This window comes from Eretmochelys imbricata, chromosome 9, assembly GCF_965152235.1.
Source record: "Eretmochelys imbricata isolate rEreImb1 chromosome 9, rEreImb1.hap1, whole genome shotgun sequence".
Lineage (NCBI taxonomy): Eukaryota > Metazoa > Chordata > Testudines > Cheloniidae > Eretmochelys > Eretmochelys imbricata.
In genome coordinates this window covers 87,463,917-87,490,293 of record NC_135580.1, presented here as the reverse complement: position 1 = coordinate 87,490,293, position 26,377 = coordinate 87,463,917, and the positions used below count along the sequence as shown (strand labels likewise).

The 26,377-nt window shown below is 38.9% G+C and overlaps 1 protein-coding gene across 1 annotated transcript in view; it reads right to left on the bottom strand.

Annotated features, from left to right (window-relative positions):
* TENM1 (teneurin transmembrane protein 1) overlaps nt 1–26,377 on the bottom strand; it is a 388,806-nt gene that overhangs the window by 217,525 nt on the left and 144,904 nt on the right. Inside the window, exon 4 of the mRNA XM_077825959.1 lies at nt 16,074–16,314. Coding sequence (XP_077682085.1) covers nt 16,074–16,314 — 241 coding nt within the window. The remainder of the gene's footprint in view (nt 1–16,073; nt 16,315–26,377) is intronic.

Below are 26,377 nucleotides of genomic sequence, written 5' to 3'. Positions count from 1 at the left end.
TAAATTTTTTTGTCATCCACACTGGGGGATCTTTTGATGATCCACAAAGCCAGATTCTGAAACCCTTACTTATATTGAGTAGCACTTACTCATCCAAGTCTTCAGTGGGATTACTCACATGCATGGGCACTGTTTAACATGAATAAGGGTTACAGAAATTGGTGCTTACATATGAGCATCTCATGTTACTTTTCTGCTCAGCCTATTCGTACACATTTAGGATTTCTTTATTATGCACTCACATTTCACAATATGTTGTGCATATAATTTCACAACAAATATTTTGAGTTTGACCTTTATGCACCACCTTACTTAACTGATAGTAATTCTCTGAATTACTCAATACAATAATGTTATATAAAATATTTGATTTGTGTAGATTAAATAATGTTGTATATCATCTAAAGAGAATTTATCCATATTTCTACCATTTACATTGCATAGAAAATAGCACATGCATTTTAGGACTTAACACTTTGCTTGTCACGTCAGAGAAAAATCAAATAGCTCCATTACTACATTTAGTATACTATTTTTAATGGTCTGTTTTGGGATTTCAAGTTCAAATTAAGACTTAGCTTTTTATCAAGGACCTCATCCAAGGCCCACTGAAGTCAATGTAAAGATTTCATCTGGCTTTGGATTGGACACCTCAGCAACATATCAGGAAATTTGTTTTGGTCTACAGCAGGAGCCTTACTTATAGGATCTTGCATTTGCCTACATAGTCTATCTCTCAGGCATCACACCACTGCAGTCTCTGGGTACCAGTAACATTACATAAGACATCAAACCACCTGTAGGACTATATTCTTCTCCTTCCCTCATATTAGACTGTGCATAATTATTTTGGGTGGAATATTTCTTTCACTTATCTTTAGGGTAATGATACCAGGCCATTCTTTGAGTTGTTATGGTGAAAAGGCTTTTGCAAAGATGTGGGTCTTACTTTTCGCTTGGTAGGTGGCAAGATACGTGGTCATCCTGATTTCTGGTGGAAGGGAATTCCACAGCCGAGGGCCAGCAAAACTCCCACTCACTTCTATGGGAGCAGGATCGGGACCACAATGTGAAATAAGGAAAAAGGATAATAATAAATTCTTGTTTGTTTTCCCAAGTCAATATTTCTTTAATTGGTTTACAATTTTTGGACACAATGAGACGAAATTGTTATTTCCTTTAAAAATGGAGACCTATTGGATTTTGAGAGTTAATGTAAATGGTCTAATATATGTAATATTGATTGTTCTATATGGTACACAGTTCAAAAAGATCAGAGGAAAAGGCAAGGAAATGCTGAACTGAAAGCTATTCTTAAGGCTGTAATGGTCTAGTAATCAATAGCCAGCATAATTTCATTCTCTTTAAAAGGATTTTAAAATGTTGGTTCATAGTTTGATGGCAAAATATTTCAAAGTACAGAATATATTTTGTGTTAATACAAGAACAGTATTTGAATTAAACTACATTTGAGCTAAATTCAACTCACATCCCTTAAGATAGACAGAGGTCTATATATGCAGTTAGGAGAGTTTATGTAGCTGTAGTTTATTATTATACAACTAAGCAGTGGCGGATTAATGATTTTGCTGCCCCTAGACCATGAAATAATTGCCTCCCAGCCACCAGCAGCTCACCTCCGCTCCGCCTCCGCCTCAGCCTCCTCCCCTGAGCGTGCCGCCGGGTCATGCTTCCCCCCGCTCCCTGCCAGTGCTTGTGCACGAAACAGCTTCACGAAGGAGGGAGGAAGAGGGGGGAACGCGCTGCGCTCAGGAGAGGAGGCAGGGCCGGGGCGGGGATTTGGGGAAGGGGACCAATAGGGGCAGGGAGGGGGTGGGGAATAGGGGCGGGGCTGGGGGTGGAGGGCGCGAACCGGTGCTGGGGGAAGCAGCCTCTCGCTGGTATTATAAATTTGCTGCCCCTGCAAATTTGCTGCCTTAGGCCTAGGCCTTGTCGGCCGAGGCGTTAATACACCGCTGCAACTTAGATTAGGATGTAATGCTACCTTAAAAGTGATCTACCAATGATGTACTATCAAGAAAATGGCAGGTTTCAGAGTAGCAGCCGTGTTAGTCTGTATTCGCAAAAAGAAAAGGAGGACTTGTGGCACCTTAGAGACTAACCAATTTATCTGAGCATAAGCTTTCATGAGCTACAGCTCACTTCATGTATCCGATGAAGTGAGCTGTAGCTCACGAAAGCTTATGCTCAAATAAATTGGTTAGTCTCTAAGGTGCCACAAGTCCTCCTTTTCTTTTTGCGAATACAGACTAACACGGCTGCTACTCTGAAACCTGTCATTATGCAAGGCACTGCGTTTAGCCGTATCAAGAAAATGTTACAAATTGTAACAGTTTATGCATTCCATGTTTAGGGGAGTATAACAAGTACGTAAACACGTTTTCATAGTATCTGAAAAACAGCAGAAGCATAAAGACAAATTTGCAATGCTAGACTGTATCTATGTTCTCATAAACTTAGATGACTACTCATCTGTCTAAGTACACTGCTTCTCCGCAAAGGACTTTAGGAATACTAAAATGTTGCTATCAATTCTATAAAATTGGGCTCTATGTACAGAGCAAAATGTTAACAACTATAGTCCAAGGTTTTATATGTAAATACAGCTTGGTATGTATTGCCTTCTAATAGTAAAGGCAAGACATTTTTAAAAGACTCCAGAATGCAAGGAAATTGAGAAAAATTATAAACATGACTGATGGAACCACCTGATAATAAACAGGAAAGTTTTAAATGTTCATGTGTCAAAGTGTCAAAAAATCTGTAAAACGGAGATAATATTCTCTCACTCAAATATACAATATAAGACAATCTGTTTGTGAAATATAAATCATTTAATAATATTATGCTGATTCCAAGAAAACATTCCAAGAATGATTCCAAGAAACATTACGCTGATTCCAAGAAACAAAGGAAGATAGTCACTGCTGAGTAATTATTTCACTGTATAAAACATGAACTTGAAAAACTTCTTTCCCTTCTAGCAAATGAAACCATTTCCTGTGGCCTATCTAACTTTTCTTGCACTCAACTAAAATTTCTCAGCCTCAGGTTCACATCACAGAGGAACTGCACATAAATCCAGGAGGGTGAAGCTCAAACAAAAAATGCACTGTAAGTTAATGAAAAATGATAAAGAAAAGCAGTTAATGGGATTTACATATCTATTTATTGTGATGTTCTTTTACATGCTTTTGGGGGCTTACCTGCAGTAGCAGCCTAAGTCCTGTGCAACCTCTATATGTTGCTGTACCTGATGTACAAATGTGACTGCCAGGCAAAGCACAATGCTTGATTCCCTTTCCTGGTCCTGTCTGACTCTTGTGCCAGTGGCCCACAACAGACAGAATTTTGTAACTGCCAATCGCTGCCCTGAAATGTACACTTTTACTCTACCTCTTGAATGCATGCTGCATTTAAAGAGTCACTAGTCTTCATAAATGTGGTGGGGAGATTTGCCACAGCATGAGGGGTGATGCATGAGGCAAGAGGTGGGTATTGGAATGTTGTGAGTATACAGAGATGAATGGAGTATGTGGATATAAGGGAGGAGGTAGCTAGGTAGTCCAGGTATTATTTCTTATAGCATCTTGCAAAACCTAAGACTGGCCCTGATATCCATAATTCATTTCAGAGGACCATAATGAAGGACACTCCTTTCCTTAAAATGATATTCTTTATAATATTGGAAGAGACATTGGATAGGAGTTCTGTTTTAAAGGTTGTCTCTTATGGCACATAGGAAAAATTTTCACATGAATTAAAATATTCCTCGTATTACTTTAGAGATGACTGTTTGGATCTAGATCTGAATTAGCTTCAGGTTAGGGATCAGGGTCTGGATGTGTGGAAAATCAAGGGTAGGGTTTGGTGTCTGAGTTGACATTGCCAATAATCTGGCAAACGCTTGAGAGGTTTTAATACCCTTCTGGTTTTGAATCTGAACCAATGTCAAAGACAGTTAGGGAAAGGCTACATTTATGCAATTGCAACCCTAAAGAAGCAAACATATTTATATGGATATTAAAATCAGATACACATAAATATATTATCTCGCTCTTCCACTAATTTTATGTAACTCATCTTAGCTCTTTGGGATAGGACCATGTCTGCCCCTAAGCGTTACAGCATCCTGCACAATGAGGCTCTGATCAACATTAAGGATTCTGAGTAACAGCTGTGTTAGTCTGTATTCACAAAAAGAAAAGGAGTACTTGTGGCACCTTAGAGACTAACCAATTTATTTGAGCATGAGCTCACGAAAGCTCATGCTCAAATAAATTGGTTAGTCTCTAAGGTGCCACAAGTACTCCTTTTCTTATTAAGGATTCTGTGTGCTAGCATCATAATAATTATCAGTAATTACCACAACTATTATTTGAATGTGTTTGGATTTCAGAGACATCTTTGTCCATTTCTGATTTACTTTAGAAAATGTGGCCACCAACCTTTTGCATGCAATTTTCACTTCATGCTCTTGAAACAAAAATACCAGTGAAAATTCAAAACAAAGCAAACAATAGTATCATATTATATTTTGGCAATGTTTTTGGAGACCCATACAGAGTAATCCAATAATAATTACCCTTATGATAGTGATAAAATACTGCTACAGTAACCAGGTTAACAACACATAACTACCCTTTTTTATATCTAACCTGCTGAGAAAATTTCTTTCTGACCTTTCAGAGTAGCAGCCGTGTTAGTCTGTATCCGCAAAAAGAAAAGGAGTACTTGTGGCACCTTAGAGACTAACAAATTTATTTGAGAGTGAGCTGTAGCTCACGAAAGCTTATGCTCAAATAAATTTGTTAGTCTCTAAGGTGCCACAAGTACTCCTTTTCTTTATGACCTTGTTTTCCCAGCAATGGCCTGGATTAAGTAAAGGACATTGAATCACTTCCAGATGTAAAGAGTGGGGCTGGCAGTTAGCTACTTACCCCGAGTCCTAGGTTGAAATATCCAGGTTTTAAAGTCTCTATGTTCATTTTTCTATTTAAAATATTCTCTCTCTCATTTCCATTAAAATGACTAATTTTTGTAAGAGAAAAAACAAGGTAAAGGGCAGCGTTGAAAACATTCCACTGGTAAAGCTGGAGAAAATAGGAATGCAAGAGAAACACTAAAATGTCCATAAGATTAATCTGCGTTGCACATATGAAATATAAAAGTCAACTGCATAATTAAATGGCCACACAACTGAACTTGCACATATTTTCAATTTCAAGAAATTGAAATTGCACAATAGCAAAACAAACTACTGAATGTCTGAATAATAACACATCTGGGAAGTCCTGGGTTTGGTCATCTAAGCATTTCAATTCATTTTCAACTCAGTCATCTAATTGTATCTCCAAATGTAACCGTGGTTGTCACAGTAATTCTGAGCTAGGTGCCACTGAGAGAGGTGAAGGAGATGTGGAGGTGTACAGCTGCTGAGCTTACGAGGTGGAATCCTCTCTGACACTGTCAGAATACCTTCTTGAGGTTCCCCTAAAGCACACGTTAGAGTGGCAGCTACAGCAGATTTGGAGAGGTCCCAGTATACTTGCCCTTCTGTTCTGGTTAGAATGGATTAAAGGCAGAGCCATGGACTCACAGGTTCTGTCTATACTTGCAGGTAGGGATCTGATTCCCAGCTCGTGTAGACAGACTCATGCTAGGTCTCATCGAGCTACCACACTCAACTAACAGTGTAGCTGCTGTAGCACAGGGGGCTGTGAGCAGAGGCATAGGCTAGCTAACCCTAGAGCAAACCCACCTGAATCCTGGGGGTATGTACTTGGGTGAAGGGGCTAGCCTGCGCTACCATGGCTATACTTCTATTTTTATCATGCTAACTCAGTAAGTGTACATCTACAGAAGCTGGGAATCTCACCCCTAGCTTGTAGCGCAGACATAACCTTTGAGGTTAGAAACCTGAATTTAGATTTCCATAGTGGTTTCTAGATATCACTGTTATAGGAGCAGCACAAGAACCTAAACAGAATATAGTTGAAATACACCTGGCTTTACAATAAATCACCAGTAAAAATGGATTTGCTGCCATATTAGTTCCTAACAGATATTTGCCTATATCACAAAAGACCTTGTATTTTGGCACAAATATACGGTGGCCATGCTACTATTTTTAGCATGCTAACTTGATGACAGAAATCATGACTATTTCTATGCGAGCTGGGAATCACACCCTGAGCACCAAGTATAGATGTAGATATAGTTACCTGCCTCTTTTCAGACAGCCACCCCTGCAGGGGCACAAAGAAGAAGCATGGATTGCACTCTTCAATAACATTCTGGCAAGTCCTTGTAGAGAGGCTACCCAGAATACAGCTCTTGGTTTGGAACGCACTTCTCTACCCGCAACAAGGGGATACCAAAGGTGCTATACCATGTACCAACAACAAACCTAAACTATAGCAAAAACATAATGAAACCCACTCTCTTACAAAAAACAAATACAAGTGAAAAATGGGATATGGCTCATTTTTAAAAGCACAGGACCAGATGCTACCCTGAATTATATCCCTTGCAGCGTTGTTCCCCATTCTGTCTTATTATGTGCAAATACTGCTGGAGCAAGAATGCATATAAATGAAGGGGAAGGGAACAAGTGGTCATGCAAAGCTTTCTCTAATTTGTCACTTAATCTGATATTATTTTTACATACACAAGTGAGATAATTTTTAAATGTCCATGATGCAACTGTATAATCTGTTAGGAACACACTTGCATGCAAAACATAGGTATTTCAAATTGGACTGGTCTCTTAAATTGCTCTTATGAAAATGTTTCTTTTTATGTTTATCTTTACATATTCTTTTAAAATTTTGCCCTGTAAACCTGCGGATATGATAGGATGTGTAAAGAGTCTTTTGTGTTACCCATTTATCGCTGTATTATAAAATACAACAAAGAGCAATGTGCTTCTGATTCATGTGTTTGAATTTCTGACAGCCTATGCAAGCTTTTTCTGTTAACCTTGTAACCGCACCTCAAGACTCTGACACAGAAATCTGGGACAACAATTATATAAATGCAGGACAAAGAGCCAAAATCAATCAAGAATAGGCTCTAAAATGGCGGTGTCAGAAATACAATATTAAGTCAAAGTCTTTTTTATAGCCTTCATTGGCCATATAGTGAAAAAGCAGCCAAGTGGTTTGAGCATTGGCCTGCCAAACCCAGGGTTGTGAGTTTAATCCTTGAGGGGGCCATTTGGGATCTGGGGCAAAAATTGGGGATTGGTCCTGCTTTGAGCAGGGGGTTGGACTAGATAACCTCCTGAGGTCCCTTCCAACCCTGGGATTCTATGAGAAGTCAGTCTTGAAAATATCAGTGTGTGTTTTATTATAATAGTATTTGACAATAGATTACTACTGTTAAAGCAATTTATGTGTTTCTATTCTAAAATGATTTTCTGTGGTTTATACATTATATTCATCATAATATTGCCAGGTTTCAGTGCAGTGGATGGTTTAAAAAAGAATCCAGTGGGAGTTCCAAGTACCCTATGGGCTGCTTGGCACAGGCCCTGAGCACAGCACTATATGCTGTGGGAGTGTGCCCCCATGTGTCACATACCATGTGGCTTCCCATATCTCATCTCTCCTACCTCCTGTGTGGAAGAGAGGAATGGGCTGGGACTTGGGCTTCCAGCCAGGGTCCCTGGTTTGGCTTGATAGTACAGAGGGGGTATTGTCCTCATACCAACCCTCAGGTCTGTAGAACCCAGAGCCAGTTGAAATCTGCACTAGAAAGTCCTGAAGGTGGTCTTGTAAGTCATTCCCCATTGGTTAATAGTTTTAATAAAGTTTCAGTCTCCAAATTCAACCATACTATGATGTACGTATCTCACTGTTTCCATGTCTGCATTAGTTTGATGTTTTGATCATGCCAAAATGTAAGAATCTAAAGTTTGCTGCCTAAAAACTAAAAATGTAGTTTAAATAAGCAGAGTTGAGGCAAAGGCAACTTTGAAAATGTTGCACAGTGTATCTATATATTGAGTAAAACTATTGTAACATTTTAGCAGAGTGTGAAGATTTTCAATTTAGTAAGGCCTTTGTGTTATGCTTCTAATTGAGTATATTGTAATGCTTATACTGTAGTTAGATTGATCAATACCTGGTAAGCAGTGAGAACATCATATCTATCTAGAAGCTGGAATTTCAAATTTTTTCATATTCCATTTTTAATCTTCACCTCTAGAGAGATTAACTTATTGCTTTGCCCGTTTACATCAACAGACTGCATTTGCCTATATGACATAGTAAAGTCAGCATGAGACTGGGGGTCAAGAACTTCTGAGTTCTAATTCCAGGTCTGTCACTTACCAAGGGACCGATCCAATTATCATTAAAGTTAATGAAAATCAGTCTTTTGGCTTCAAAAGTAGCTGGAGTCGGCCATTCCTGATTAGCCTTGATAATTTAGGCCTTGTCTATGCTGGCAAGTTACTGCGCAGTAAGGCAGCTTTCTGCGGTGCAACTCCCGAGGTGTAGACACTGCCAAGCCACTTAGTGCGCAGAAACTCCTCAGTTGCAGTGCTGCAAAAAACCCACCTCAATGAGAGTCGTAAGCCTTAAAGCGCAGAGGCTCCAGCGCTGTATTGGCAGTGTAAACATATTACAGCACAGAAAGCAATCAGTTGGCCTCCGGAAGTGTCCCATAATCCCTCAAGTGGCCACTCTGCTCATTGTTTTGAACTCAGCTGCCCTGGAGACATGCGCCCCTTCCCTTTCAAAGCTCCGTTTTTTGACAGGCCCTGTATGCTGTGCTGATGTGCTCTGGGACACAAAGCAAACCATTAATGTGGAATGCTCATGCTATTGAACACAGAAGCAGGTGTGTGTGTGTGTGTGTGAGAGAGAGAGAGAGAGATTGTTGTGCGTGTGTGCGTGTGTGTGTGTGAGAGAGAGATTGTTGTGCAGAGAGCTGGGGAGGGAGACGGGGGCTGATGTCGGGTTTCCTTCTCCCCCTGCCTCAGGACTGGGGGTTGCTTCCTGCCACTGGCTGAACTTACAAGACAGCATGTTGACACACTCGCTGTCCCCCAAAACACACTGTCTCTCCCACCCCATATACCCCCTCCTGCCACACACTCTCCCCCCCCAACCCCCATTTCAGTTGAAAGCAGCTGGCAATGTAGTAGGATGCACATGGAACAGTGGGGTTGGGAAACCTGCATCATGTGACACTGTGCCTGCCCCATGAGGCATTGCAAGAGCTGCTAATATGCATGCGCTCATCCATCACAAGGAGCACAGCGTGGACATTCAACAGTGGTTTAATTCCAGCGCTTTAATAAAAGTGGTATAGCTTGTTGCGCAGAAACTTGCCAGTGTAGACATACCCTGAGTCACCCTATCTTCACCACTTGATTTAATCCCTGATCTAACCCTCACTCTGAAGTCAATGGCAGTCTTTCGATTGACTTCAGCAAGAGTTGGAATAGGCCATTAAAATCTCTGCCTCATAAGCTATACAACTGTTGTAGTTCAGTCTGTAAATAAATGAACATTTTAACAGTTAGAATCCACTAATACTTGAGAGGGGCCAGGTCCAAAATACTCCTAGATAGGCCCCCAAATATCCACATACTCAAAGGTACAGCCAACAGCCATGCTGCAATGTAACTGTTGCAAATTTCACTTACAGATAACTATGCTTGCAAGGGATACACCGCAGCATGTACCTAAATAGCATTTTACTTTCCAAATATTTCAAGGGGCTGCATATTTTCTGGGAATCACTTCCAAATCATCCTACTGCCCCAAGCTATATCAAACAGTGTGGACATAGGAAAAGGAAATTTTGCCTATCTATACTGTGAGCCTCTATATGTGATGCTCCTGTTCTCCAAACCAATTCAAACCCTCTGGATTTAATCTGGCATCACTCTTTTCCCGTCTAAAATAACATTCATTTTGTCTGTTTCTATTTTAGCAAATGAGATTGTCATGCTTTATGGAAGGCTGCCAGGCCTACTGGGCCACTAGCTATTATACAAAAACTGCATATTTTTACCCTGGTTTCTTACTTTATATGCATTACATTAAATTAATTAATGAGGGGACATAACCTAGAATATGATGTTAGATTCAGAAAGGATTAAAATACCTATACATCCAAAATATTTATTATGGTGTTCCAGTGGAGCTGCAACTTGACCCTCTCCCAAAGAAAAATTGCTGTGGAGTATATGAACAATTTAAAATGTTTTCATCCATAGTGACTGGGTTCTAAATTATGCAAGAGAAGAAGGAACCTCAAGTGCCATAGTGGGAGACATTAAAATTGTATCTCATTGTAGATGACAAATTTTTATATTTTTATTTCCATAATACAAGGTTTGTTCCTGCATTGCTAAATTGAGGATTGTATTTAAAGCTATTTTATTTTAAATTCAGGGTCAAATTTACAGCCTTACATTTTTTTTAACAATTCAGAAATTTGAAGTTTTCAGATCCTCTCTTCTGCACAGTGACAATACATGGTACTTTCAGAATGAGTTTCTAACCCTTGTCATGACTTTTCTTTTAAATATAATCTCTAGGGAGGTTAGATTTATTGTTTAATTAGACAGAAAATGACAAAATACAAGAGATGTCACAGTAACAGATATTGAACAATGTGGTTTAAAAGAAAGCTCATAAGAAATGAAATCACTCTACATTTATTTTCAGAATAATAAAGAGTAAGTTAAAATTAACTCAAGAGTAGGCTTCTTTCACAAATAATTTATTAACTAAGGCTATTGTCTAAATGGTAATTGTTTCCCTATCTGTTGATTCATGAGTACTCTACAGCTCCCCCATAGGCTGCTCCACTTGCCCTGGAGAAGGCTATGTGATTTTTATTTTCATTTTATGCAACCATCCAAACCTGTTCCTTTACTTACAGGGTCAGAGGTGGTTCTACCCAATAAGACTCAGCAACAGTGGGTTCCCAAGTGTTTGAAAGAAGTGGTTCTACCCTGTCTGCATGACAGCCAGTCAACCACAGCAGAGTTTTTAAAATTGTTACGATCTTGGCTGAACTAAAGAACAGAACTCAGGCAAACAGTAGTAATGGGACTTCAACAAGCTAGATTCTTTCCTCCTGAAGCAACAATCAGTGTACACTTGGGAGATGACAAAAGCAACCCTTTTATTTTGGGACCATCTCACTGGCTATCAGAGGCAGGATCCATACCCTGCTCACGTCCAGTGATCAAGGATAAAAAGGCACACTAGGTTTTCATCTCCCCAACAATTCTGCAATTTTCAAGCATGGAGCAGAGATTTCTTGATTTCAGCCTTGAACACTAGTCCAGCTTAACCTGGCCACCGAGACCACAGACAGCTTTCTAGGGTTTAGGCAGCCACATACGTGCTCCTCTGATTAGGGCAAATTCTGTTTGTTTATGTATATGCTTAAATAAGAAGGCGGCAGTATAATCATAATTAAAAAACATCCTGGTAAGTGATAGTCATAAGATTTCCAGTGTAAGTAGACTACATCATAAACAAGATGGTATCCTTAGAAAAACAGAAGTTTATGGATCCTACAATGTTTCTGAGCATTGGTTCCGTATAGAGATGGGGCTTGACTACATGGTCAGTTAGAGCACAGCAAGTTAAGAGTGTAATCTACAGTGCACCAGCTTGCCGCACACTAAGTCACCATGTGGAACTTGCTTGAAAACTTTTAGCGCACAGTAGCAGGGTCCACATGGTGACTTAGTGCGTGGCAGACCAGTTTGCTGCAGATTCACATCCTAGCTGCTATGCACTAGGTCTCTCCATGTAGACAAGCATTAGAGCCTAACATAGATCATAGATGATTAGGGTTGAAAGAGACCTCAGGAGGTCATCTAGTCCAACCCTCTCCTCAAAGAATCCCCACATTTGGAGAGTTTAGAACCAAATCCAAACTTTATTGCTTAGATGTATTGCTAATTAGACAATAGCTAAAAATCATAGGTGGCTTGAATCCCAAGTGCCTCCCCTATTTTTCTAACATTTTTAAGTTAAGTATATGAATTAATGATAACTGAATCTCAGGTTCATGGCCTGATACCACAATGCCCTCTTTAGCGCGGTTATTACCAGGATGCCCAGGCTACTTAAATGAAGTTTTCTTTGCCACAGTACCTTGGGCATAGACAGTACACTGAAGTAGATTTCAGCCCACTCAGCATCTTATTGCTAACATGCTAAATGGGTTAGAGGAACTAGAATGAAAGTTAATAAAAATGAAGGAATAAGCAAACATGTAAAACACTTTAGTCCAAAATACAGAAATGAAAATAAACACTTTGGGGGGAAATCAAAGTTAAAAAAGGTTTGTTGCTTTTAACAGCAAATTAATGAAAGTTATTGTGAATCTAGTCTTTCAGAAAACATGTGCAAAGTTGTACTCAAAATAAGCACATCCAAAGCTTGATCTGACTTATCCATAAAAAGGGCACCATAGCAAAACACAAAAAGGACTAAGATTAGTATTACAGTTAGAAACAACATTTTAAAATGCCATTTTTCCATCTTACATTGGAGCTGACTGAAATAAAGGAATAGTGAAGTACAAGGAAAACACAGCAAGAAGTGGAATACTTACAATAATATTGATATAAGAGGGCACAGAAGAGAGGGGAAATATGCTTTACTGAGTTGTCTGAGTTTAAAATGTACCCCATAAAAAGCAGTAAGCCACATTCAGATGGGGCTGTCAAAGTTAATGACAATATATGGCGCTGTAAATCAGAAGATTTGAAAGATTAGAGCAAAGTATCTATGAATCCTGAAAAACATAATTTTAGAGGGGAGGAAGGGAATAGGCAATAGATTGTGCTTACTTTATCCTGGGGGAGAAAAATCAATTATGTAAGATGTCAATAATATTATGGTGCTAAAAAAGAGAATTAATGGTACCTGTGTTTTATGTTATGCGAGATCTTTGCAGACTTTTGTTGAAAATATTTACAAATTATGATCTATGTGTTGCAATGAAATTAATGCATGTTCATAAGTCATTTTAATAGTAAATAAGTTGTTCTCAGTACTGTATGTGAACACATATTATGCAATTGTGTATATGCACATATATCACTCTCTTGGATGGCTATACTCAGTCAATTGTCAGTCCAACCTGCTGGATCCTTTGCAGATTCACTTTTCCTCCTACCTCTTTGTCAGCAGCTTCTCTCATACCTCCTCCACTAAAGAGTCCTATATGTACTTTACTTTTTTTTTCTTTTGAGTTTATTTTAATGCAAAATGGCTCATGGTTGGGGAAAATAGTTCCCTATCATATTAATTAATACAGGAGAAGGAACTGTCTTGTTATTAAGGAATGGGACCTGGTAGTTCTGAACTCCATTTCTGCCTCTGCCAAATACATCTTTTGTGAACTTGGGGAAGTCACTTCATCCGTCTGTGCCTCAATCTATCCATCCAGGAACTGAGATGACAACTCATCCATGCATGCGGATGTAGTGAGGATTAATTCATTATTATTAAACTTTAGTCAGAAGCAAGAAGTATTAGTAGAATTTCTGTTTTACCTTGTTATATAAGATATAATAATTACAATGTGTTACAATATAGAAGCAATTCTAAAATATATTGTTTCATTACCCACTCTTTTAGGTCTGACCTTTTCAATTCAATACGGATCTTCAAAATCTAATTACATAAGAGTATGTTTCTAATCTCAATACAGTAAATATATTTTTAGAATTATGGAATTTTCCTTCATGTAAATGTGAAATATTACATATCTGCCACTATGGGTAGGCTGAGAAGCTTGCTCCATTTCTGATTATCTGTAGTAAACAGGATTTATAGGCCACATGATTAGTTCTCGGAAGTCTTTTCCTGTATGAAAAAAAATATCTCTAAATCTATGTGGCTATAGCTAGATTGTGCAAACCCTGGTGAGGTTTAAGGATTAACATGAGATATTATTGGATGTAAGCACTGAACATGTGCATTCTGATTTTTTTCCAGTTATTAAGGTGGGGCATAAATTAATGTCTCTAAATCTATTCTTCTATTGCAAATGTTCTAAAAAAATCTGCTTATGCATATTAGGTAGATTTGAGTACTATTATACAAGAAAGATTTAGCACTGAAATACAGCCACCATTGCCATATTACTTGTATTTTCTAAGACTATTTTCAATTGTAGTGTATGTGTGAGTGGGGGGAGAACCTGGAGATTTAACCATTTCATTTTCTTGTCCCATCTGATCACCCATGGTGAAGGGGAAAAAGCAAGGATCTCTTTTCTCTAATGCTGTGTTGTGCACTCTAGGCCTTTTCTTCTTACTCTTGAATTACTTCAGAGTAAACCAAATATGCTTTTTCTGGCCTCAGCTTTTATATAAGACCCTACATTATGAAATTCTGCTAAGGACTTCACACATAATTTAAAGATGATATCTTGCCTGGTTATAGGAAGTATGTGGGTGAAATCTGGGCAAACATGGTTAAATGTAAATTTCAGATGGAAGCATCAGAAATATATCACGGGGACCATATTATGTATCAATTTTAAAATACTCATTTTCTGACCAAAAATTTAAGTTGTGCATTCATTTGATGGAGTTGACATACCCCTTGATTCCTTGCCTGGCATTCATTTTTCAAGCAAATAACATACCAAAGTCTTAACTCAGAAAATAATAATGATCACAATTAAATCAGCCCATCCTTTCATGTCAAATTTACACCCTTTCAGAAGGGAGTAACTTATTCAAAGCAACACTGGTATATTGTAGCAGCCAAATTATATAAAGAAGTATGTTGCATACTTTGTTCTGAGTCAAGTCAAAACAATTTCATCTCATTGCAAGACCACCAAATTTTTCCCTCGGATAATAGTTAAATAAGTGCACATGTATGTTTGAAAGGGAAAATGCTTTTGTGAAAGTACCCGTTATATTAAATAGTTAGGGTTACATTTGTGTGAAATTCATCAATTTCAGGACATGTGGGGAAAACTGAACACTTGGTGTTTTGAACTAACCTGAAAACCAAATGCAAGCACCAGCCAAGACTACTCAGGTTCAGACTCACAATGTTCCATGTGGGGAAGGAGAAGCTTGTGCAAAACTCAGTAACTAATTTACTCAAAAGGTCTATAAAATGGCCCAAGTTTCAGGTTGATAATTAGACAGGACTTGAATGTTTGAAAATTGGAAATTGGAAAAACTTGAATGGCACAGCTCTGATTAACGGCCTATAAAATTAGCTGTTCAGATTACAACAACAGCTTTCAACCGAAAAAGTCAAGGATATTCAAGGATAGTCACCTCAGGAGACAGAATTTGTCTCTCTACATTATAGATTCTTTCCGAATTGGAAAGGTATTTTATTCAGATTATCATTTTGCAAACTATTATTCAAGTAAATTATCCAAAGCTCAATCCTTGACTTCAAAATTTGTTTTTTGAGGCAATAAGGCTTTCATAATCAGGCCTCAGATCATCAATTGAACGCAATGTTGATTCTATAATCATTTCTGAAACCTCAAGCCATTTTGGCCTTCTTTTGCTTATACGTATCTGAAGACATCCTGGATGTTTATGTACAATGATAATTTCTTGGGGATTGTTTCACACCTGGGGTTTATAAGGAGGCCAAAGACTGCAGGCTGAATGCTTTCAGATCCTATGGAGTGCAGAGATTCCCTGCGGCATGGCCTTCATGCGGAGTTTCTTTGATGCTTCTAAGGCAAAATGCCTCTTGCCACATAAGATGAGGCTGCATAGGTGCACAGATGTGTGTATGCAAATTTACAACTAATAAGCACAGAATGCACACTTCTTGAACACATCTTTGGAGTTCAATTACCCCTCCCGCAACACTTTTCAAAATGTGCTTTTCTGAGCATTAATGATACAGGTTAACTAATAACATGATGATAATAATGCTTCACATCAAAAAGCTTTGTGTGTCCTGAACGACACAGCCATTCTTTCTCTCACTCCTATTATTTTCTCATCTCATCCTCAGACCCCCCCCCTTTTTAAACTCTTAAGAATAGTAGGCTCCGTTTATATATACCTTGTCTCCAATGGTATATTACTATTCAAGACCCAGCTGTTATGGAGATGTACGGAATCTTGCATACTGGTTGGAGGGGTTTGAGCAGCTGGACTGGGCTGACTGCGGGTTGTCATTGATCTTTTCTGGAGAGAATCTGCTGTTGGAGGTGGTTTTCTGCTGCAGGTGCATGCATGTGGTGGTGGTGGAGGGGGTGGGAGTGGTCTGAATGTGAACTGGTTACGTGGGCTGCCCGGTATATCTAAAAAAAAGCAAACCAGAAAGACAAGACAAACAAAGCCATAGAGTTACTATTTTAAACAGCAATCAGAAAAGTATGGTATTATATTTAACAGGATTACAGTATGGTGTAGTAGAGGTTTAATTTCAGTCAGTCTGTAAAATGTTATTGTAACATATGAATTCATTTAAAATCCTCTTATGAAATAAAGAATATTCACAGATTTGAATTTGTATGTCAATTCTTCAGTGCTGCAGTGGTTAAAATAAATGAAGCAGCACTCACGTAATTTGTCATAGCATTTTTTTTAACAAATAAATAGAAAGAAAGAAAGAAACAGACAGGTTACAAGAATAAACATCCTGCACTTCAAATCAAAACAGAGAATGATTCAATCAGCCCTCTTCAAAACCATGAAGTAATAAACATCTCCCATGAAATAAGGTTAACAGATTTACACTAACTACTACATTAATGTATTTGTCAGTTAGGCCTGAGAAAAAGTTCTAGCAGAGACTATCAGTGAGGCAATGATGACACACAGCTGGAGAGAAGGTTCTGTGGTATTTAAAAGCAGAGGAGCTGGCAGTCATCATCAGACCAGACTGTAAAGTGAATGAAGCTCTTAGTAGGAGCTTTAAGGAAAGGCTGTTGGGTTTGCATAATCACTGTTCTATTACTTGCTAGTACTGTTGTTGCCCAAGACAACTTAGGAGTGTCCTCCTGCTGCTGCTACCTTGAAGACACTAAGCTCCTGGAGACACTAAGACTCCAAAATCTATTATGCAGGAGCAAGAGAGCCAGGGGGAAAATTATGAGCAGCTGAGCAAGGAAATCCCTCAGAGACAGTGTGAAGATGCTACCATTACTTTTTAAGGATTGCTGTAGCTATTGCTTTACTAACAGATAGCTGACAAAATCTGAATACGTTGCTGCCAGTGAACTGTGGTGCTATTGACATGAAAGACCGCCAGCCCCTAAACTGGTGGCTCACATTTGCTAGTATTTCTGCTGCCAGGAAACTTCTCACCCTTCCACAGAGTGTAACTAACTTTTAAGTAATACATTACTAACCCTTAAGCTTTGAGGACTTAAGTCTTTGTGTTTGCATCATATTTACCCCAAGGAAACCTGCCAGCTTTTGCATCCTATTTTCATACACACTTGTACACACACAGTCACTCTGACTGGTATGGAGAGTTTCCAAGTGTTCTTCGGAAAGGAAAGGAAAGGAAAGGAAAGGAAAGGAAAGAGCTCTCAGGGCTTTGAGACCCTCAAATGTCCCATTCTAAGAGCCTGTCTTATACACACATGCGCCAAGGGCAATGCACCTCCTATGGCAAACATTTTACCTCCATGTTACACATTCCCACCCACAAGATAGAATCTTTTGCAAATTTCAGTTTGCATGATCGCAAGCAGATTAGGACTGGAAATGGCAGGAGCTGGTATGAAGCAGTTATAATGACCCTAGGGACAGTCATCAGGCAGCAGTGATCCAACCAGTTTAACTTCCTCCTGCAGTGGGAAGTTCTGCAGTCTACTTTCTTTTTCACGGCCAACTTCACAGTCACTTCTAGTGTAAGATTTCTCAGATGGTGGGGCACAGGCCAGAAATTGGCTTTGAGGGGATTGCGTCATACTGACTGAGAAACCTCCATTGCCAACAGAGAAAAATAACAGTCACTGATTTCCAGTGGAGCCCAAACAAGCACCTCTCTTCAACTGCCCCAACTGCTTCTGCTGCTCTGTCCCCTCTCTATGCTAACCCAATCCCGCAACTGCTCTCACTCTCCCCAGACAGCCCAATTTAAATTCTCTGTTTCAATATGCAATTCCTCTGCAGGCTCAATGCTTGTGGCATTGCCTGTGAGTATGAAATGTATGTTGTATGTGTTTGTTATACAGTAACTTCTTTTGGTTGTTGTTTCCAAGGTTTTTTGTTTGTTTGTTTGTTTTTAATATACCAGTATCTCATTCTAGCAAGGCTACTTGGGATGGAATTCTGATGATCCCCAGAATTCACCTCCATATTGGTGCACGTAACAAAATTCATTCTGCACATGGATGTAAAAAATTAGAGGGAACATTGATCCACATAGTAATGCATCCTCCAGTCCTACTACTTCTCCTTTTGCCTCACTACTACCTACTTCCTGTACTGTCACACAGACATCTGTCATAGAGCTCAGTTTGTTCTATGCCACATGTAAATTTTATGCTATGTGGACCCTGAATCCTGTCTATGCTCGTGCAATGGTACTGCCCATTTCTGGTGGCCAGGATGCCTTTGCACCTATGGAGGATGGGAAGAATTTGCCCCGACAATATTAGTACTCAAAATTTACATGTGCACCATATTCCCTGGGGGATTCCACTTTACTGCTGTGGGTAGAAGGAGATTAAACACTATACTTGTCAGCCTTTTGTGTGACTATATCATATAAAACCCTGATTCACAATCTAAGTGGTAGGTGTGGGAGGAGGTGTGAGAGAGAGAGAGAGAGATAGAGAGATTTAGAAATATAGCCTCAGCTGGTGTAACTGCTGCAACTTCATTGACTTGAGCTGAAAATCTGGCCTTGAATTTCTAATTAGTTTTTTACAGACTGTTTCTAATTTGCTGAAGTTATTTTTATTTTACTTACTTTGAGACTAAGTCTACATCTCATTAACTTTATTTTTATATCACAGAAAAATGTTGCTTGTGATAAAAAAATGTTTGTGTCTAAATCTGCATACCAATGATTCCTTAGAGCTCTAAATTCACAGTAGACTGTGCAAACTAAATTCATACAAAATCATTTAAATACCTCAGAAGTAAAATTATGAATGGAAATTTGTCTAAAACCAACAAGCACCTAAAGTGTGTGGGTCTGATATGGGAATTAGCTTAGCTGTGAAGTTGTATCCTCCTGTTATTCTTCACATAATGCTATCTATTCATTGCAATACCTGTCTTCGTTCTTTAATTGTTACTGATGGACTACTGTTCAGATATTTTAATTTCTTAGGAATTCAAAATGTCTATCTATGAAATGCAAATACGGTATATAATTAGTTTTCAATATATTTATTAGCCTGACAGAGGTTACTGTTCACCTAAAAACATAACTACAAAATATGTCCTCAGCCTAAAATTCTCAGTTACAATACTTAGGCTCAGATCATGTTCCCCGTGAAAAAACCTAAAGTAGTGTCCAAGTTCAGGGAAATGGTCTGTGGCCTCAATTGTGCAACACCATGTGATACAGAAAGAGGTATTTCAAATCTGCCAGCAAATTCCGCCCTGCCCCTGTAGGGTGACTAGTGATGGAAAAACCCATTTCAGATATGGGGTGTCCAATATATCCCCAAAAAGTTTATTTCTCAGAATTTCTCTCATTTCAGGAGGACAAATTCAGGAAAAGAAATCTGTTTTCTGAGAATGTTCCTTTGAGGCTATGCTTGTTTTAACACCTCTTTGTTGTCTTTTGGAGGTATTGTATCTTATCCCTTCTTGCTATACAAAAAAATAAACATTTTCATGTTGCTTTGTGTTAGGCATTCTTGCTTTGCTTACTGCAGTGGTAATTCATTCAGATTTTATTTGGAGATATCCTTTGAGCTACTTACTCTCCAAGAGTAAGAATCCTGTGATGATAGTATGTTAAAGAAGGAAAAAATATTTCCTCATAATTCTGCTTCTTTGAAGATAACATCTCATAGGATTCTTTTTTTTAAAACAGAGTTTGGGTTCTGGGTTGGGGTGGATGTTTTTACTTTGGTTTGGATCAATCCTATTGGAAGGCACTCGGTTAATATCACATGAAAATATACCTATAATCAGAGGCCATATAGCTAAATTGTTATGGAGAAAGGGAAGGGAGGAATAAGAGCCTTTAAAAACATGGATTCTTAACTTCTGCCTAGTGATTCAGGTAGTTGATCTTGATGTTGTAAAGCAAAGCCAAAGAGATGATGGGGAAGACCATAGAGCATGTTATTGATTTTTTATCTTGTTTCAGGGGTAGTAGATCCCCCTTTAAAATATCACTTTCCTTCACTTGAGTTGTAAGTTGGTTGTAGGGTTTGTAGTTTTTACAGGGCAAAGGTTTTCAAACGTGGCATTGTTTTAGTAGTATAGATTTTCATAATATGCTGTCATTTTTATGGTACGTTTGAATATGAATGGAGTAATATTCTGAACAAACTGGTTGCCAACCTCAATTCCCTCCTATTATAATGGTTGAACATTGTAAAATTGTAACAGTGATGAGCTCCCAATATTTAATCAAGAAGCTCTATAAAGAATTTCCTCCTTATCTTCTGATAAATCTCACATACCAGGATTGTATGTGCTTGCAGAGAGGAGGGATGAGGGACCGTAGCATTTATTTGTTTACCTGTTTACACAAAATCCTGTAGAGTATACCCCAGTATATCAGAGGGAGTATACCCCTTGGGGAAATTCCCTGAAATCACCTGACCCTTGGTAAAATCTGGTGTATTCTAAAAGCAAAATATTTCCTCTTCCGAAGCCTTAAAATTAAAAGTAATCTCTGAAAGGGAAGATGCGTAAGTACTGAGATTGGGGTAAAAGTCAACCAAAAAGAGACAGCACCGTGATCTTTTTTCAATTTGTAAGAGGGTTTGTAAAAAGATGATCCAGTAAGCTCAAGAGACTACTCCTCCTCCCCTCAAGAACATCACAGAAAGCTATTCCATACATAGTTCATTATTGATTGAAAATTATTTTTGAGCACAGCTAGTGTAATTCACACACCTCCTGGGTGTGGTGCTCTGTCCTATCTGTGGCACCGAGACTATTTAGAGAGAGAGATTAATGGGTTTGCTCTACAGCATTAGCTAACAACCATATGGCTTTTAGCTCATGCAGTAGAGGCTCATGTATTTAGCTTCAGAGGTCTCAGGTTTGATCCTGCCCAACAACGACCAGGGTCTATCGGTGTTACACTAGGACTTTGGCAGAACTATTTTCATGGCACTTTTGATGGATATTTCATTATCCATTTTCCATCCATAAAACCAGAAATGGGCCAAAAGAAATCTGATGAGGTTCAACAAAGACAAGTGCAGAGTCCTACACTTAGGATGGAAGAATCCAATGCACTGCTACAGGATGAGGACCGACTGGCTAAGCAGCATTTCTGCAGAAAAGGACCTGGGGATTACAGTGGACGAGAAACTGGATATGAGTCAACAGTGTGCCCTTGTTGCCAAGATAGCTAGCGGCATATTGGGCTGCATTAGTAGGAGCATTGCCAGCAGATCGAGGGAAGTGATTATTCCCTTCTATTGGGCACTGGTGAGGCCACACCTGGAGTATTGCGTCCAGTTTTGGGCCCCCCAGTACAGAAAGGATGTCGACAAATTGGAGAGAGTCCAGCGGAGGGTAACGAAAATGATTATGGGGCTGGGGCACATGACTTATGAGGACAGGCTAAGGGAGCTGGGCTTATTTAGTCTGCAGAAGAGAGGAGAGAAGAGTGATTTGATAGCAGCCTTCAACTATCTGAAGGGGGGGTTCCAAAGAGGATGGAGCTCGGCTGTTCTCAGTGGTAGCAGATGACAGAACGAGGAGTAATGGTCTCAAGTTGCAGTTGGGGAGGTCTAGGTTGGATATGAGGAAAAACTATTTCACTAGGAGGGTGGTGAAGCACTGGAATGGGTTACCTAGGGAGGTGGTGGAATCTCCATCCTTAGAGGTTTTTAAGGCCCAGCTTGACAAAGCCCTCGCTGGGATGATTTAATTGAGGTTTGACTAGTTGACCTCCTTAGGTCTCTTCTAACCCTAATCTTTTATGATTCTATTCTATGAATTGAGCTGTTGTATCATTTAGTGACAAGGGAACAGTAGCCTGTATTGCTACCCACTGAAGTATGTCAAAGAGAATATATTGAAAAGTAATGAACCTTAAAAGTTTTGCATTTAATCTGTAGTGCTTTGTAAGTATTTTAATTCTTTCCAGAACCTAAATTCATTATTTATTGCTATATTTCTTCACCAAATATGTACCGGTTGAATTTGAATTAACTTGGAATCCATTATTTAATTAAATAGTAACATATGTTCTGAGAATTTAGTTTTCTATTTAAAAGTTCCCTGGGTGTTAAAACTGCTCAGTTAGAATCAGAGCTGCAATAGTTTATCAAGTGTAGATAAATGAGCATCATCGAAATCTTATTTATGAAAACAAAAACACTGGAATGGATAAATATGAAAGAGTACAATGAGGAGATGTTGGAGGCATTGCGTACTTGGTTAGAAAGACCCCAACCACAGCACTGCACACAGCTCAGAAAGGCATGTAATGAAGAATTGAAAAAGATCAGGTATAGCAAGGACAACAAAGATGAATATCAAAGTGTAAGGCTAGGAGAAGCTTATAGCTCAAGTCCCTGAACCTGCAATAAGATGGAGGCATCTCATTCAGGATCAGGGCCTAAGATGACAAAATAACAATTAAACATGTGCTGGAGACAAACAGTATTGTAGCACTGCTTGTTGCTGTATTTAGGCCTCATCTTATTAAATTCTCATAATCTTAATTTCCACTGAAGTTCTACCATTCTATGAGAGTACATTTTACAAGACATGGTCTGCATGTTTATGTGTGTATGCCCTGTGACCCTAAAAACCCTTAATTATATGTTGCTCATATCTGAACCCCTTCTATTTCTGCTATATTGTTTTTGGGATAGGATGAGCAGAACAAAAGCTAGTACTCCAAATGGGGTCATACAATTGATTTATATATTGACATTATAATATTTTCAATATTATTTTCTATTTCATTTCTTATACATCTTAACATTTTTTGCTTTCCATCTTAAACATGAAATACCTTGCTTTTGTAGGGTTTTTTTTTGTTTTTTCCTAGTCCTACACAATGTCAAGCTTTTTGAGTATGAAACACAGAACTCCATCTCAAAGGATGTCTACAAAAGAATACGCAGTTCTGTGCAAAATTAAAACAAATTTATAAGACAATTGAAAGTTTGTAAACTCTCAATTAAAAGATATCTCACAAACGTACAGCATCTAAAGACTCACATATATAATTTCATACCCATTTCTTTTTGAAAGAAAGATGAATCCTACAAATGTCATTATTTAGTGTGTCCTACAAATGCAATACTTTACAATTGCATTACAATTGAATAACATGGGACAATATTCTATTGTTAGTCTCAATAATATCAATGAATATAAAATATTGAGAAATACTGTAATAATAATCATCAAAGTAATGATCTACTTCAATTATAAATTCAGTTCACTATGTTCATACATACCCCATTAAATGTTTTCTTTTAATTCTTAGTGGCAAGTGTACTACAAGTATTCACTTGTATCCCTCACAAGCTAGAGGGTACATCTTAACAGCTTCTAATTTAATTTGTGCACCATTTTAACACAAGTAGATTTGGAAAAATAAGAATGGCAACCCTTTCCTAATATTACTGAAAGATTCATTCATGCTGTTTTTCTTCAAAATATTAAAGTCTAACCATATTTACAAATGAAATATGATGGTTGTAAAATGCAGGTTGCAGTTTAATTCTCATTTTAAAGCATAACCGGCTTTTATGATGACCATTGCTCTAGCTGTGTAATGTGAAGAATGTGTCCCGTGTACAAGCTATTAAGATGTTAAGGATTTCTAAATTATAAATACTGTACAATGCCTCCCTTTCTTCAGGACCTTTACAGTATAAAATGCTAAACTGCATACCATAATCTCTAAATGATTGAGATGTGTAAGGTTCACCAATTAGCTTGTATAAAAGTATATCCATTTCACGCAGAATACCAGTCTAAAACAGAATGGTGGGGTAGAAGTTACAGCACCATAACAAGACTTCAGTCAAAAAATATTTTTTTCTGAAGGAAATGCTTTGTGAGTATGGGCTCAATCCTGTTTGTTACTGTATACCTCCTCTTAAATACTAACGACCTTTGTTTCCCATTGACTTCAATGCCAACTGGGAACAGTACTCAGAGACTCAAGATCAGACTATTTTAAATTTCAGAGTATATTGGCTAAATTTCCTTTTGGAGTAACTACTTCAGTGGATAACCTGAGCACAGAATTTGACCCATTATTTTCACTTGAAAGACTAACACACTATAACGATTTTCAACTTTGTGTCATTTAAAAAAAATGAGTGGTGTTCTTTGGCCCCAATCTTTCCAACACTTAAGCATGCATATGACTTTATGCTGAGACATTCCTGCGGTGGTTACTACGAATGATGGTTGGATAGATGTTAAACAAAGATCTTTATCAGAAGACATCTCTAACAGTCTTATAACTTCAAAATGTTCCTTTACATCAACCAGGGAGAGACTACGTGGACTCTTCGAGGCAGTAAGACCTAGATCTCATAGAAGGTTGTGCAGGTTGTGCTGTAGCTCCTTGAAGGCAGAGCTGTTGCTGTCAGCAGCGCAGAAGCAAGGATAGCATGGTATGGGATTGCCACCCTTAGTTCTACACTGCTGCCTGCAGAGCTGGGCTCCCAGTCAGCAGCCACCGCTCCCCAGCTGCCCAGCTCTGAAGGCAGTGCAGAAGTAAGGGTGGCAATACTGTGACCCCCCCCTTAAAATAACCTTGCAACCCCCCTGCAACTCTCTTTTGGGTCAGGATCCCCAATTTGAGAAACGCTTGTCTAATCAGTGAAATCTGTATAGTATAGTCTAAAAGCACAAAAAAAGACCAGATTTCACAGAGGAAGACCAGATTTCACGGTCCGTGACTTGTTTTTCATGGCCGTGAATTTGGTAGGGCCCTAAAAATAACACCATGTATGATACCATGAAAGTTTTAATTTTACCATATGGTAACACCCAAAGATACAATTACATCAGTGCCTGTTTACATAAAATAAACACTTGAAAAGAGGAGTGAATACCTAGAGCACATGCAGAATTTTTGTTTGGGTGATCTATAATACTTCTTTTTAAACTTCTGCTGTATTATCATTAGAATTATAGCTTTGCTTTGTACAATTTGTATCTAAATTTTTCTAAATATCAATTCACTCTTTATATGATATTGACTTTAAAGTTCTATTTTATAAGATACTGAAATGGTCACATCTGTGTAATTTAATTAAACAGCTATTAAAAATAGAGTTCCCCTACTTGGCCTTTTCAACCTCAAACTTATGGGCAAAGTGATGGCAGAAATAGGCGCACATACCAACTTCTCCCAAACGGAGGCCAGTTTAAGACGTTGGAGACCAAAATAGTGTGGTTCAATATGCTGCTACAGCAGATACAAAAGGGATCCTCCTCGGTGATTGTGGCAGACAGGTCAAGGAAAATGTAAATTGAGAAATGAAAAGGCATTATAATCATGGTGGTGACATCTGGGAGCCATTCAGGAAGTACATATGATTGCCAGGGAGGTTCTGCTCTGAAAAAGTGATTTTGTCTGACATTGATTATATGTTTAATCTGGACATCCAACACTGGTTTGATGGGTGGCTATCAAAGGTTTACTTGGCAGGCCAAGCAGCTGCTTGTTGTATCTGTTGGCCTGATTTAGTATTTATAGGGTGTGGGAAAGAAGGGGAAGGGTAATTTTGGTCAGTTTCTGACTGAGATTTCAGAGGAGGGACTGTTTACTCGCAAGATTAATTGTGGGTGATCGGGTCAGTCATTGTCATGGACAATGACTTCCACCAGTGGTGACTGCTAGCGTATAGCATAGTGCAGTGGTTCTCACCTGAGGATCTGCGCTGAGGCTCCCTGAGGGGCCACAAGTTGGTTTCAGGGGTCCACAGTGACTAAAACTGGGAGCTGTGGGGCTGAAGCCTGGAGCCCTCAGCCGCGGCATCCCTTGTGGGATGAAAGCCCCAAGCCTCAGCAATTCCATGGGGCCAAAGCTGGAAGCCGCAGACTGAAGCCTGGAGCCCTGAGCCCCGGTGTCCCCAGCGGTCTGCAGCTGGGAGCTGCAGGGCTAAACCCTGGAGCCCTGAGCCCCGGTGCCTCCACAGGGCTGAAGCTGTGAGCCGCGGTCCTGATGTCTCAAGCCCCGCCACCAGGGGTGCTGGAACAGTTTTTATAGTGGGAGTG